General features: G+C 52.4%; 5 protein-coding genes across 5 annotated transcripts; all 5 read right to left on the bottom strand.

Moving 5' to 3' along the window:
- Positions 1 to 248: 248 nt before the first annotated feature.
- On the bottom strand, positions 249 to 1320 carry BJX67DRAFT_269306 (uncharacterized protein). Its single transcript, XM_071026486.1, has one exon. The coding sequence runs from the start codon at positions 1105 to 1107 to the stop codon at positions 457 to 459; it is 651 nt and encodes a 216-aa protein (XP_070882046.1). The 5' UTR covers positions 1108 to 1320; the 3' UTR covers positions 249 to 456.
- A 204-nt stretch (positions 1321 to 1524) lies between these two features.
- On the bottom strand, positions 1525 to 2736 carry BJX67DRAFT_269403 (uncharacterized protein). The gene is made up of 2 exons (XM_071026488.1): positions 1645 to 2736; positions 1525 to 1553 (listed from the first exon to the last, which is right to left on the bottom strand). The coding sequence occupies exon 1, from the start codon at positions 2630 to 2632 to the stop codon at positions 2033 to 2035; it is 600 nt and encodes a 199-aa protein (XP_070882047.1). The 5' UTR covers positions 2633 to 2736; the 3' UTR covers positions 1525 to 1553; positions 1645 to 2032.
- A 1381-nt stretch (positions 2737 to 4117) lies between these two features.
- Positions 4118 to 6289, bottom strand: BJX67DRAFT_364722 (casein kinase II subunit beta). Its single transcript, XM_071030226.1, has one exon. The coding sequence runs from the start codon at positions 5563 to 5565 to the stop codon at positions 4468 to 4470; it is 1098 nt and encodes a 365-aa protein (XP_070882048.1). The 5' UTR covers positions 5566 to 6289; the 3' UTR covers positions 4118 to 4467.
- On the bottom strand, positions 6272 to 9152 carry BJX67DRAFT_364724 (transcription factor domain-containing protein). The gene is made up of 6 exons (XM_071030227.1): positions 8853 to 9152; positions 8707 to 8783; positions 8611 to 8656; positions 7814 to 8549; positions 7515 to 7766; positions 6272 to 7467 (listed from the first exon to the last, which is right to left on the bottom strand). Exons 1-6 carry the CDS (start codon positions 9095 to 9097, stop codon positions 6508 to 6510), a joined length of 2316 nt encoding a protein of 771 aa, XP_070882049.1. The 5' UTR covers positions 9098 to 9152; the 3' UTR covers positions 6272 to 6507.
- Positions 9153 to 9272: 120 nt separating this feature from the next.
- BJX67DRAFT_390820 (uncharacterized protein) lies at positions 9273 to 12082 on the bottom strand (the record flags this gene model as incomplete). Its single annotated transcript, XM_071034688.1, has 4 exons — positions 10734 to 12082; positions 10395 to 10687; positions 10226 to 10350; positions 9273 to 10179 (listed from the first exon to the last, which is right to left on the bottom strand). Exons 1-4 carry the CDS (start codon positions 11386 to 11388, stop codon positions 9273 to 9275), a joined length of 1980 nt encoding a protein of 659 aa, XP_070882050.1. The 5' UTR covers positions 11389 to 12082.
- Positions 12083 to 12199: the final 117 nt, after the last annotated feature.

Here is a 12199-nt window from a genome sequence, read left to right on the forward strand (position 1 = left end):
ATGGACCGATGGTACTTTGGATTTGCGTTGGATAGATGCATGGCCTTCGGCGTTGGGACTTTGGAGTACGATTACGACATTAGGGAAATTGATCTCCTATCTGAGAATGATGCGAAAATCTATGGAGTATTTCGATAATTACCCCTCATACCCTCGCAAGTAAATCATCATCTTGATTGTGACTCCATTGTCAAGCAAGGGTATAAAGATAGCTGGGACGCCTGAAATTCGATGCTGTGCAAGAAGTGAAGAGCTCCGTGTTTCGGCCCCCAACGACCCCAATTCCGTGCGTAACGATGGCTTTTCCACGGCTCCGTCATGCACCTCGACCTCTCATTCGGCCCTCCGTTGAAGCGTTGGCCGAAAGGAAACCAACGGCCCAAGGATCAAAGAACCTTGAAAGGCACGAGCAAGGGGGTTGTGGGGTGTGGAAGTGACGGAAATAGCCGCCGGAGTTTACTCTGAGACCAAATCACAACTCTTGACTGCACTGTCATTGGTGTTTGAGTTCTTATTTCCACCTCTCTTTGACTGGGTGGCGTACAGTGGATTTGATTCGCCCGGATCCCAGCGGGCGGCTGGTGCCTCGTGAATGATGGAGACGACTGGGGGGAACCGCGCCCTTCCTTTTCCAAAGGAAAGGAAGAAGGAGCAGAAAATGGTCGAATGAAGTGAGGAGATTCGAGAGGCAGTGGTGATCAACTGCAAAGTTGACTCATTACGGAGCCTTGGAGCGATCCGGCACCATCCGCTTGGATCGCAGCGAGTCGTCTTCCTGTTTGGGGATTCAGCTCTTACAGGCGTATCGATCGATACCATGACGGGAAGGCACGGCCCAGGGAAGGAGGGATGTGATTTGAAATGTCGACGGAACCTCTCCGCGAGCTCAGACTGAAGGTCTTGGAAAGCATTCTTTGTTAAGTGGGGATTTGAGTTGCTGCGCCTCTTGATCCAGAGATGTGACTGCCTGTTTGACCAAGCACATTGCGCGCTGTTGTGTGTGGCCTTGCCCGCGCCGGGCGCCACGGCGCTCTGCAATTCCGGATTCAGTGGAGGATGCAAAGCCTTGGGTTGCGAGATCACTTGCGAGGATCTGAATAGTAACATGCAAAGGCGCACAATACTTCTCTTTCCACTCCCCGGAGTATAATTAGAACGGGCGCTGCCACAATCCACGAACGCTGAGCTGCCTTGAGGAAGGGTGAATGTGGTCGAAGAATTTAAGTGCTGAGATGAGGAGTCTGGCAGGCACCACTCTGGAGGAAGTCAGGACGTGAGAGGCTTGTCAATCCATGGCGTGGGGATCCTTTGCGATTCTTCACTCCATCGTCGGATACGAGGCAGGTTGAGAATCATGTGGATCGGCGGCATTCTGAAAAGTTGCTCCGACTCCGTCTCTTGAAGTCAGGATCAGTCGGAGTTTTGAGTTCTGCCGTCTCCTTGGGCAACTTTCATCACGATGATCTTCGTGACTGTCAGGACCTTAATGTTGTTTCCTGGTTGGGCTTTACGAAAACGAAAGATCGGATTTTCATGCAACGATCACTGCCTGTCTGCTTTCCCCTCATCCAAAACATCAGCGCGTGTTCTTCCTTCGTCTGCAAGGCCTTTTGGCGATTCTTTTGGGTTACGTCTCGTATATACCTTGGAATAACAGGTGTGGTTAAGCAGCGGCCCAAGGGCCCATGCCTCGTCGGCACCCCAAGGCCGCCACGACTGGCCCAGCCGGTGGAGAAAATAAGGCTTTAAGGACCTAAATACCGCTCAACTCCGAGACAGGCATCTTGTTTTCTGGGCCATGGGTTGGATATTGGTTTCACACTATCTGGTGGGAGCAGTGGCAGGAGACGTGAAGTCGATTCTTGACATGATCGAGAAGCCGAAACCGAAACCAAATGCGAGACATCGTTTTAAGCTGCTGGCTTGGCGAGGGAGCTGTTTGGTGATTCTTGCCTGAAGATTACGACGCTCCGCAGCTCGGGGCTTCTGGGCTTCGGGGCTTCTGGAATGCGTGCCATCCAACCACCTGACCTCACATGACAGGAGCGTCTCCTCCACGCAAAGCGTGTGCGTATTCGGAAATCGTCCTGCGTCTTGTTGACCAACCAACCCTTTTCTTCTTGATCGTCAAAGCAAATCGAAATCTCGTTGTTTGCCATTTGAGGCACAACGCCTCGATTCCGCAGATCCATCTCCCAGGCTTGGGGAAAAACAGCGCCTTGGCCACGCGTCGCCAGCTTCGCTGCGAGGCAAGAAGGCTGGAGCCGGAAGGCGTCATAATTTGTGCGAGATGTGATATGCACAGTTCAACCAATGGGTTGGTGTTCGCTCTGGAGATACGAGGTCTCTCGTGTACGAAAACGCCAAAACGCCAATTGGCATCAAGAGCTGTGCATCCGAGGATTGAGCCGCAGCCTCGTGGTTCGATATTTGGCGAATGCTCGCGGCGTTTTTCCTTGTTGACACATTTAACTCGTATTTCCTGCAGCCAGGCAGAAGATGGATGCATCTCTCTTCTGTCGAGCCTTGATGTGGTGCTTGGTGCTGCTCGCTTGTGACCGAGGCCCATCGGCGCCAGACCTGGCTTGACTGCGTGTGCATGTCGTGGCCCAGGCTTGAAGTCCTTTTCCATGTTCGATTGGCAGCCTGACAGACACGCAGACGTTGACGCACCCGCCTCCCAGGAGAAGACGTGGAGGCCTTCCACGCATTGGATGTTTTCCTCTGCTCGAGGACTCGAGTCTCGTGTAGATCTCCATCTGTTGAGGGCAGTGCAGGGCGTCTTTTCAAGCGGATATCCACATGGTGCGGCAGGCTTCGAATTCCGAAACCAGCTTCTCCTATTTGCGACAAAAGAAGCGGTCTCCCATATGGCTCGGATTCGTCCTCACGTTGAGCCTCGCCGGATTCTCCTCTCCTGCAGCAAGGATATGAAAGGCATTGCTTTCGAGAGGTAAGTGCCCGAAAGGGCTGCTCCGGTTGACGCCCCTCCTGATTTGGACGATACAACAGCTTATTCCTCCAGATATGCAACAAAGCCCTGACGCTCGAAGAGTCCCAGAGGAAAAGCACGTGACATCACCAGGTTGTTGAGTCGTCATCAAGAGCAGCATGCAGCCCTCCAGGAAATTTCGCCAAGGACAGGTATCTCGACAAGATTCTTGTCACGAGCTCATCGTCCGACGGGCTGAGGGTCAAGGCGGATATTCAAGCACCTGTGCCCGAAGTGAGCACGAGAACAAACGCCCCGCGGGTACAAAATGAGCGGCCACAATGCGAGTTTCTCGATGCTTCATGCCGGGCTCAGAACCCTGGTTCCTGAATCTAGGTGTCATCTTAAAGTTGGCACACCGTCGGCGTTACAGGATCAGGGTGATTCGAGTTCGAGCAGCCTCGTCGTTGGTGCTGCGGGACTGCCGCACCTAGGCTCTCAGCCTATGAGATTGTAAGTCGAATATTCGCTTCCTGATCTGCCATACCCTGCTGTAGACCGTTCCGCGTTCTATTTCCTGTTCCAGGGAAGGCACGGCGAAGTGGTGATGCTTTCCCAATTCGTATGAAAAAATGTGGTTCCGCTACACTAACTACCCTAAGTGGGAGTCCCTGCGATATTTGAGGAAAGAAATGAGCATCTGCCCTTGCCTGGCCTGGCGACATGGCGAACCGCAGGCTCTCCTTCCCATTCCCCATCCACGGATTCGGAGGCTTTTGGCCGTTGATACACGAATCTGTACTCTACGACTTACGCAATCTAGCTAGCCACAATTATGAGAGCCGTAATTTCCTGCGCTGCAATCTCCTTGGCCGTAGTTCACATTCCAAGCGTCCAATTCGCGACTCGTTTCATATCTGCTACTTGGAACTGTGAGAAGGTCGACGCAGGGCTTCGTTCATGTAATTCTTTTTTCTCGTGCGGCATTCATTGTGGGACGTCCATTGAGCGACTCTGCTGGGATTATGTCTCTGGTCCGGAGTTAGGTATACTTCTTTCTGTGCCGAGTGGAGATCAATTCTCTTCGCCTGAGGGTGTTTATGTATGAATACTACCAGGTGCGTGTAAGGTATGCCGATACTGAGGTCAAGAAACGTTAACTACCAGGGAATGTATGACCAAAATTTCATAATTCAATTACGTCCATGACTCATGTTTTCTGCCCGTGTCTGTCTTGTCTTGTCTTGTCTGTGTATCAGCTGAAAGTGACAAACACTCGAGTTAGAGACGATCGATTAGGTAACTTAAAGGGGACAAAGCTTGACGCAAGACGCCTCGATGCTGGTTGAAAGGTGAAAGGGCAAAAAAAAAGTATGTAGAATGGAGAAGAGAAGATGAGCGGGGGAAGAAGAAGATACTGGGATTAAAGGTATGGATTGAATTGACTGTATGCAGAGAACGGGGATATAAGTGAGGTTGTATGTTGATGTCGTGCGGTTTGTTACGGGGTCGATGCCGGAAAAGGAAGAAAACGGTCAGCCATCCACCCCGTTTACGCTCATTTGATCTGGGTTGTACCGCCGCCGCCGCATCGGGGCCTTCTTTCTTCGTGCTATGGCTGAATCCGCGCCTTGTGCATTGTCGCCGCCCATCTCTGCGTCGCCGTCGTTGTCGTAGCTGTTCAGCGCTTTGTAAAAGGCCATCTCGTCTAGCTCGATGATGTCTGTTGGCTTCATCCGTAGCCACTTCATGCGCGGACCTGATCTTGACCGGTCTGACACCCGGAACCCATAGATGCGCGGCTCGAACATCTTGCCTTCCCCTAAGCCGGGGCAGAAGTTTACCGTGCGCACGCCGTTGAGCTCTGTGGGGTACGCGGGACGAGGCGTGGAGGATGATGGTTGGTTGTTTGTAACTGTTGATGCTGTAGTTGTAGCTGTCGCAGTGGAAGGGAACGAAGCCGAGCGTGTTGGGGACAGAGTATTTAAGGATGCATCGAACCGCGGGTTGATGTCCAGATCGGGGAATGTCATGAAAAACAGGCAACCAAATGTAGTTCCGAAGAAGGCGCCATCCACCGAGTGGAACCGGCTGTTAGGCGGCGTATATAGATCCTGACAGCTCGGGCAGAACATTTTCACCGTTTCCTGCCCCGGTGTGTCGGAACGTCCTACAGGGAGCACCTTGCATCCATGACAGTAAACCCGAGGGCAGACGCCAAAATGCTGCATCTCGTATTTCTCCAACATTTGCTGGATCCCCGGCCGTGAGGTGATGTACCGTTGGTGGATCAATCCGTAGAGGAGCTCGGCCGAGCTCTCGATTACACTCAAATCGCTTGCCACCCTCGCGTGCCTCCGTTCTCTTCGGTAACCGGGCGGTCTCTCATCACCGAGTAACTCATCCTCATCTTCTTCTTCCTCTTCCTCCTCTTCTTCATCCTCATCCTCCTCCGGTTCCACGTCCAGAATCATCTCTAGCGCCTCCTTGTACATGGGTACCTGTGACTGCAGCCCAGTCAGGTTGAAGTCATCCTCAATGAAATCCTCCGACACCTCTGCGAAAAATTCATGCCCCATGAGCGAGCAGAACGAGGAGATCCAGGACTCGGGAGCGCCCTCGGACGACGACATATCGAACGAATCGGACGGAGCAGTTGAGGATTGTGTTGATTCAGACAGTTGACTCAGATCCAGCCTATCTAGGCCGTCGGCCAACGCCGAGCCTATCTCTCTCGACACGGTGCTAGGATTCAATTAGACAAAAATGGACAACCGAGCGGAAGAGGGATTCGTGGGAGACCAACGGCCTGTTGCCACGATTTTCGAACTCCAGGGTTCTCCCACTCCTCTAACGCAGGCAGAGAAGGTGATACTATAGAATAGAAACGAGACGCGGGGGGAGGATTGCGGGAATAGTGAATGCGGACCGGGGCTGGTGTGATCAGAAGAGTGGTGGTGTCCTCCTGATAAGCCGAGGGGTCATGTCAATATGCGGGACCGCTGCGGATTGTTGTGCGATTGACGCGACGGGGTCTCGGTCTCCCACTGGCTGTCTCCGGAAAAAGATTCACAGTCGCAGGGTGCCACGCTTTAATTTAGGAGGGCCAAATTTCTTCAATCCTGTATATCCAACGAAGGAAAACGATCGGCCTGTGTTGAGGGGTGAATTTTTTTGGCTGCAGGTTGGTGAGGGAATCGATCGACGGAGGTTGACGGGCCTCCGAATTAGCCTCGTGGGGCGGTGGGCAGCGTTAATAGTGGTCGCCTTTGGGCCTCGAAGATACGATATAAGAGCGATCGCGAAGAACAGAATGCCGTTCAGATCATTGTTTTGATTGCTCTGTTGGATGACACGATTGAGGGGCTGGCATGAAGGTGACGAAGCGCAAAAGAAGCAAGAGGCTGGATGGTCACGTGAATTTACTGCCTCAGGCATGAATGATGGCTTCTGGAGATTGCGGGACGGGATAGACCCGCTGCGGGTGGGAAAAGAGGCTGGTTGAAAGGCTAAGTGAAAAGGGTATCAGGTCAAAATAACTATATATCATGGTGGGAGAACTGCGCTACCAGTGATCAGAATAAATCCCGTATCACTCTCGCGAATTCCCCCTCATCCCCAAGTACTCCAGAAAGCCCCTCTCCAGTATTTTGGAGCTCCCCTTCATGGCCGACAAAGCCATTGATCCCGTCGGTTGTCGTCGGTGCCATAAAGTTGCCGAATCCTCCGACAGCCTCAAACAGATTCGTGAGCTCATGGCTCATCTGAAGCCCGTTCAGAGGGCTATTGCCCAGCTCACCAACCCCATCCAGAGGCCCATATAGGTTTTCCATTGGATGTCCGGCCAGGCCTGCCATTGCGACGGCTGCTGTTGAGTGGGGATCGTTGGAATCAGTTCCAAAAGGACGGGTTACGACTCCCAACCTCTCGCCGATCCGCCGAAGCCCTTTTATTGTTTTCCATAGACGTTTCGAGACGTACGATTTGGTGCTGAAGCCGTTCACTAGATCAAGTGCCAAGTAGAACTCATCCCGTACTTGCCGGTTAAATTCATTGGGTGCATGGCATACAGCAAGGAAGAGAACACCCAGCGCGGCGACTAGGAAGTAGTTGAAGGTTATCTGTTGGGTGCGGTATATATCGGATGTTTGGTTTAGGCGAGTGAGTACTCGAACAGTGTCTTTGGCGACGTCAACCACCGTCTGGGCGTGGCTCTTGTCCTCGGCAATACTGGCGGCGGAATGAAGGACGGGCCGATAGATGAGAATTCGTAGCTGATTCATGCGCAAGTACAAAAGAACGCGCAATCGCCGGAGGCCACGATTTGCCGTTTCGCCTTTCCTCGGAGGCTCGGACGGATAAAACCCAAGTGTTTCGGGAACTTGCTTGTACCACTGGAGGACTTGATAGTCGAGGTAACCGATCTCATCTCTGCGGATATCTGTCGCCCCGTCCGAGCCAAGCCCGGAGTACCAGACCTTCGAACTGATGCGGTTATAGGTGACCATGCACCTTAAGTATGGTAGTGACGGATCCTGGCACGAGTGAGAAAATTGATATGCCAAGATCATAGGGTCCTTACTGGCTCTGGTAGGTTAGGATCGATATCTTCGTCTTGTATGACAAACGGCAGCCCTGTGCCGAAACTCCATCGTCTGTCCAAAGAATAGATAGCCCAGAAGATTCTGACAATCCCAGGCCACTGCGCTTCGTCGGGAAACGACTTTGCCAGCGCGTCTCGTCTATGTAGACCCATCTCAAGACACATGCGAGCGGCTACACCGATAATGCGGTAAGCTAGGGCGTCTTCATCTGTATGAAAATGATATGTTGCCTGTTCAATTAGTATGCGCCCAACTCTACAGACTCTAGCAGACTGACCATTAAGCCTAATAGCTGGATTGTTTTGACGTCAAGCGTTTCCCAGATTTTGGACTCGACGACCGGTTTCACGCTCAGGTAGAGGCGTCGACCGAGTTCGCTCTGTCCACCACCCTCCACAACAAGAGTTATCGCGAGAATCAACTTGATAAGGGTCGTGCTGTCATCCTCCATGCCATCTGAACCTGGCAGCCCACGATGCATGAACCCTGTCCGCACTGCCGCCTCCATAAAGGTATAAAGCATCGTGACCTGGCTCGTAACTTGGTCAATCTCCACGAGTGGATACATAATTCCTATTTCCTCTTCGTACACTCGACATAGTCGTAGAGCTTCGTCTCTCTTGATTGTCCATATCGGGTCCTTGGTTGGATGCATAGGTTGACTCTGTGTGGACACGTGAGGAGGGGATGTTGCGGGCGTAGCATGCGCCGTAGTGAGATCATCCTGTATAACTTCTTCGGCCGGTGCAATTCCCATATGTTGGAGACTCGATCGAGCGACGTCGAAGTTGAACGCCGAGCTGGTAGGGCCGTGAAACCGAGGGTGTCGTACGCGAGGCTTTCCCGGCGGTGGATGCATTGGTATAAAGACTTGTGAGCCATCACGAGAGAAATTGTCGAACGCCGGCAGATCAAAACCCGATCCCTGTGTGCGGAGCTCATTAAGGCTGGTAAAAAGACTGCCGACTTGGTCCTGTAGTGTGGTGATCTGATCTTTCATCGAGCGGAACTCCCTAGAGTACGCGGAATTCCCGAGTTAGCGGTAATACCGCGGGACGGTCAGGAAAAACATACTCAGAGTCCTTAAAGTTATTATTGCAGCAATTTGGTGCATAGCGACCTGGAGCGACCGAGTTAGTGATTGAAAGAAACAATCGTTCGACAACCGACATTCGAGTTTCAGGTGCCCACATCGTTGACAAGGAACTTGTCCGTTGCACTTGATTTTCCGACGTTTACACTCATTACTAAAGCCAATTTCGTTAAATAAAGTGAAACAAATGCGGCATGGATGGGCCGAAGAAATGCGGTCATACCAGGCGATGGAGATGTAGCGATTCCGCTTTGAGCGCGTCTGAGTTCCGTTGGGCTGTTCCGCCTTTCTCTTTGCACTCTCGCTGGCAGGGGCGTCGGTTTGCTCCTCTGGTGTGGGCTGGGACAGGGTCGCATCAATCTGAGGGGATGCTGAAGCCATGCTGGGCGAAAGCTCGGACAGTTTGGCCTGGTTGTGGCATGAGGGAAGTCTGCCAAAAGTGCGGAGAGATTCCTTTCCTTCGGCCATGGGCGCGTGGGGTTCCGTCCCCAGATCCACGGCCACGAGGCACGAGAAGTCCAAGTTGGAAGCGCCATCTTTGTTCACTTTAAGATTTCATAGTGTGTTACTCCTGACTTTAATCATAACATCGTGATCACATTCAAGCTAGAAGATACAGAGAAGAAGGTGATAGATAGTGTTTTCATGTCAAAATGGGAATATTCAGATCCCCAATCCCAGAAGCTACCAACGACCCTAACTCCATCTGCGTCGGGATCTTGGCATCCAAAATCTCCAGACGTAACTCATCCTCGTTCCAGAAATAACCCCCAAGCCGGTGTGCATCTCTTTTCCGCGCCCTCGAGGCAAGAGCCTCCGCATCAACGGCTTGTTCACCCAAAGCACACTCCTGCTGCGTAAGCAGGAACTCAATAAGGACTTGCCGGATGGTGTCCCAAATCTTGCCCTGGCGCTTCCACTCGAGATGTTTTGCTATTCGGACCATACGCGAGACAACCCAGCATCGGGCGTTGGGGTGGTTGGCTGGTTTCTCGCTAGGGATGAAGCCGTCGTTCTGGAGGAAGAGCCACAGGATCGAGGTAATGCTGGGGTTTTCGTAGGGGTTGAGTGAGTCGACTTCGGCCTGGAGCCACTGTAAGTAAGCGTCGAAGGTAGTGGAGGTGGAGTAGCTGTGGTAGAGAGAGACGGCCAGGAAGAAGAGGCAGGACATGCGGGTGTACTCGTCGATGAAGCGGCTGTCACGAATGCCATGATCGTAATCTGGAAGGTGGGTGATGATGGAGTACAGCTTGGTGCCTGGGGTGAAGGCTTTACGGCGGGGAGTATTTGTGGATGTTAGGGTAGAAGGGGAGTTTAGAGCAGTGCGTTCGAGTTCATGTAGATGACGGAAGAAGCGAAGGAAGTCTTCGCAGGCGCGGAATTCGTCACAGAGGTTCTCGGTGTTTCCAGCGGCTGTCGAATCATGCCGGATGGCGAGATGCACGTCAGGATTAATAAAGTCGAAGCCAGTTGGTGGACTATCTGGGCAAGCGCTCGTCCAGGGAAGCGCGGTGCCGATAATGGCCTTTGGAGCACAGCTTAGATCAACCCTAACGGTAATTAGAAAGTAACTACAAGAGTAGTTGGGGCACAAACCAGTAGAGGACTTTCTCCAAAAAAGAGCTTGAACGATGCATGGCCTGCATGCCCCCTCTATTTCTGATCATGGAAGCAAGTCCCCTAAAGTGCATCCGTTCGATAGACGCATCCTTTGACCATTTCTTCGGGCGTCAGCTATGCAAAAACCAAGAACAGGCTAGCCCACCTCAATGACAGCCATTGTGGCTACAGCGTAGATGGTCCCGTCATTCCGCCCTTCTAAATCCATATGGATGCGTTTATTCATCAGTCGCAATGCTCGCATTTTGTGGGTGAGGCTCTGCACCGATTCCGCCTTCCCTTCTACGCCCGCTCGATGTTTCGAGGCAATGGCAAGCATAGCTTGGAACGGCAGTTCATCATGCAACGCCAGCTGCCGGAATATTTCCTTCATAGGGTTCAGTTTGTTTGCCGTCGAGTCAATGAACCTGTACATCATAGACGGATAGGTCACGACGACTATGACTCGTAAGCTCCATCAGGGCAAGGCCCGCGAAAAACTCACAATGTTGAATCAATTCATGGTCGAGATCTGTTATCGCAATCGGATAAGAACTGAAAGGGTCCCGCACGGCGCCGTTCTCGGGCGTCGATATGGGATTCGAGTACCGCTCATTAACAAGCGCAAGAGCAGCATCGTCGTGTTCACGTTTAACTTTCTGAGGCTTTGGTAGGACCCGACGAGAAGAACTCTTCCCCTTTTCTTTGGGGTGTGCTTCCTCGTCAGTTGATGGGGAACTTTGCTCCTGTTTTGCGGAAACCTCATTCGGCGCATCGCCGACTCGTTCTCCAGGTGCCTGCAGATACGAAGCGTGTGAAGCAGGGCGAGGAGCCCAACCAGCAGCAGGAACACGCGGCGCCCCCAGCCTCGCAATGCTGTCGATGCGCCGCTGATGCATATACTGGCGCATGGCATGACGGCGAACCTGGCGTCGAGATTCATTGTCTGTCACGAGAACGAATTCGAAGTTTTTCGACTGTGATTGCTGGTTCGTTCCAGGGTTGTGTCCAGTCGACGCATTCCGGCGATGCTGTGTACCTGAAGGCTCATGTGGAAGCGAGGCGCCGGAGGCAGAGCTGTCGGTACTTGGAGAGGGTCGGATATGAGGGTCATCAGGCCACCCAGTCAGCTCCGTATCATGATCTGCACTTCCGCCCATCGTGTCATGATCAGGTCGCGCCAAACGGCTGCCAGAAGTGGCGACTTTACACTATCCGTCGTCACTGTGTGGGGACAACTCCGTCCGTCAAGGATGCACTAAGTGAACGAGGGCACCTCAACCTGACAGGCTGCCAGTCGTGCGCTCTCAAAATTGGCGTCAAAACTGCTGGCGTATCAATCGTCGACGATGACCAGGCGAAGACACGAAAGTCCAATGTTCGCAAAGTGCCCGGTTTCCCCTTTGGGTTCTACCCCTCATTTCCCCACGTGATACCTGAGGGAGCGCAATTGATCAACTGACTCAGCTGGACGATATTTCAAACTCGAGTCATCTTTTACAAAGAAGACAGATCTCGGAGCTGAATTCGGTTGCTGGTTCCTCAGCCTTGATTCAGTTTTCGCTTGAGCTCCCCACACGAAGCGCGAATTCGCATTAGTTTTATGTACACAACTCTAAACTATGCTCCACTCTGCAAAGATCGTCCCCATGTGTGAATCTTGGCTCCCATTCCAAGATATGAGGGACACATGATGAAATGTGGGGAACTTCTTGACACTGAGAACCGGCATGTGGGTGCTTCACTCGGGGTATCCGGATCATGCCCTGTGATATATATTCTGCTCATGCTGGCGTCATTGGTCCCATCGATATTCGCGTCCTGCTCGTAGCGCAGTGTCTGAAAATTCACGGTGGCCATTCAATCAGCCAGTGAACTGTGAAGGGGAAGCCCAGAGACAATGAAGTCTTTGCCTAGTTCTAATTGCGACCACGGGGGGGTGGGTATTAGTGCGGTTCGCCTCTCGAGCTG

Source organism: Aspergillus lucknowensis (assembly GCF_044049455.1).
Source record: "Aspergillus lucknowensis strain CBS 449.75 chromosome Unknown BJX67scaffold_57, whole genome shotgun sequence".
Taxonomy (NCBI): domain Eukaryota; kingdom Fungi; phylum Ascomycota; class Eurotiomycetes; order Eurotiales; family Aspergillaceae; genus Aspergillus; species Aspergillus lucknowensis.

Coding starts and splice junctions, on each gene's coding strand:
- BJX67DRAFT_269306 (XM_071026486.1), bottom strand. CDS start 1,107: ATGTTACTATTCAGATCCTCGCAAGTGATCTCGCAACCCAAGGCTTTG.
- BJX67DRAFT_269403 (XM_071026488.1), bottom strand. CDS start 2,632: ATGGAAAAGGACTTCAAGCCTGGGCCACGACATGCACACGCAGTCAAG.
- BJX67DRAFT_364722 (XM_071030226.1), bottom strand. CDS start 5,565: ATGTCGTCGTCCGAGGGCGCTCCCGAGTCCTGGATCTCCTCGTTCTGC.
- BJX67DRAFT_364724 (XM_071030227.1), bottom strand. CDS start 9,097: ATGGCCGAAGGAAAGGAATCTCTCCGCACTTTTGGCAGACTTCCCTCA. Junction 8,657..8,706: donor TGGGCACCTGAAACTCGAAT/GTCGGTTGTCGA, acceptor CGGTCGCTCCAG/GTCGCTATGCACCAAATTGC. Junction 7,767..7,813: donor TCCAGCTATTAGGCTTAATG/GTCAGTCTGCTA, acceptor CTAATTGAACAG/GCAACATATCATTTTCATAC.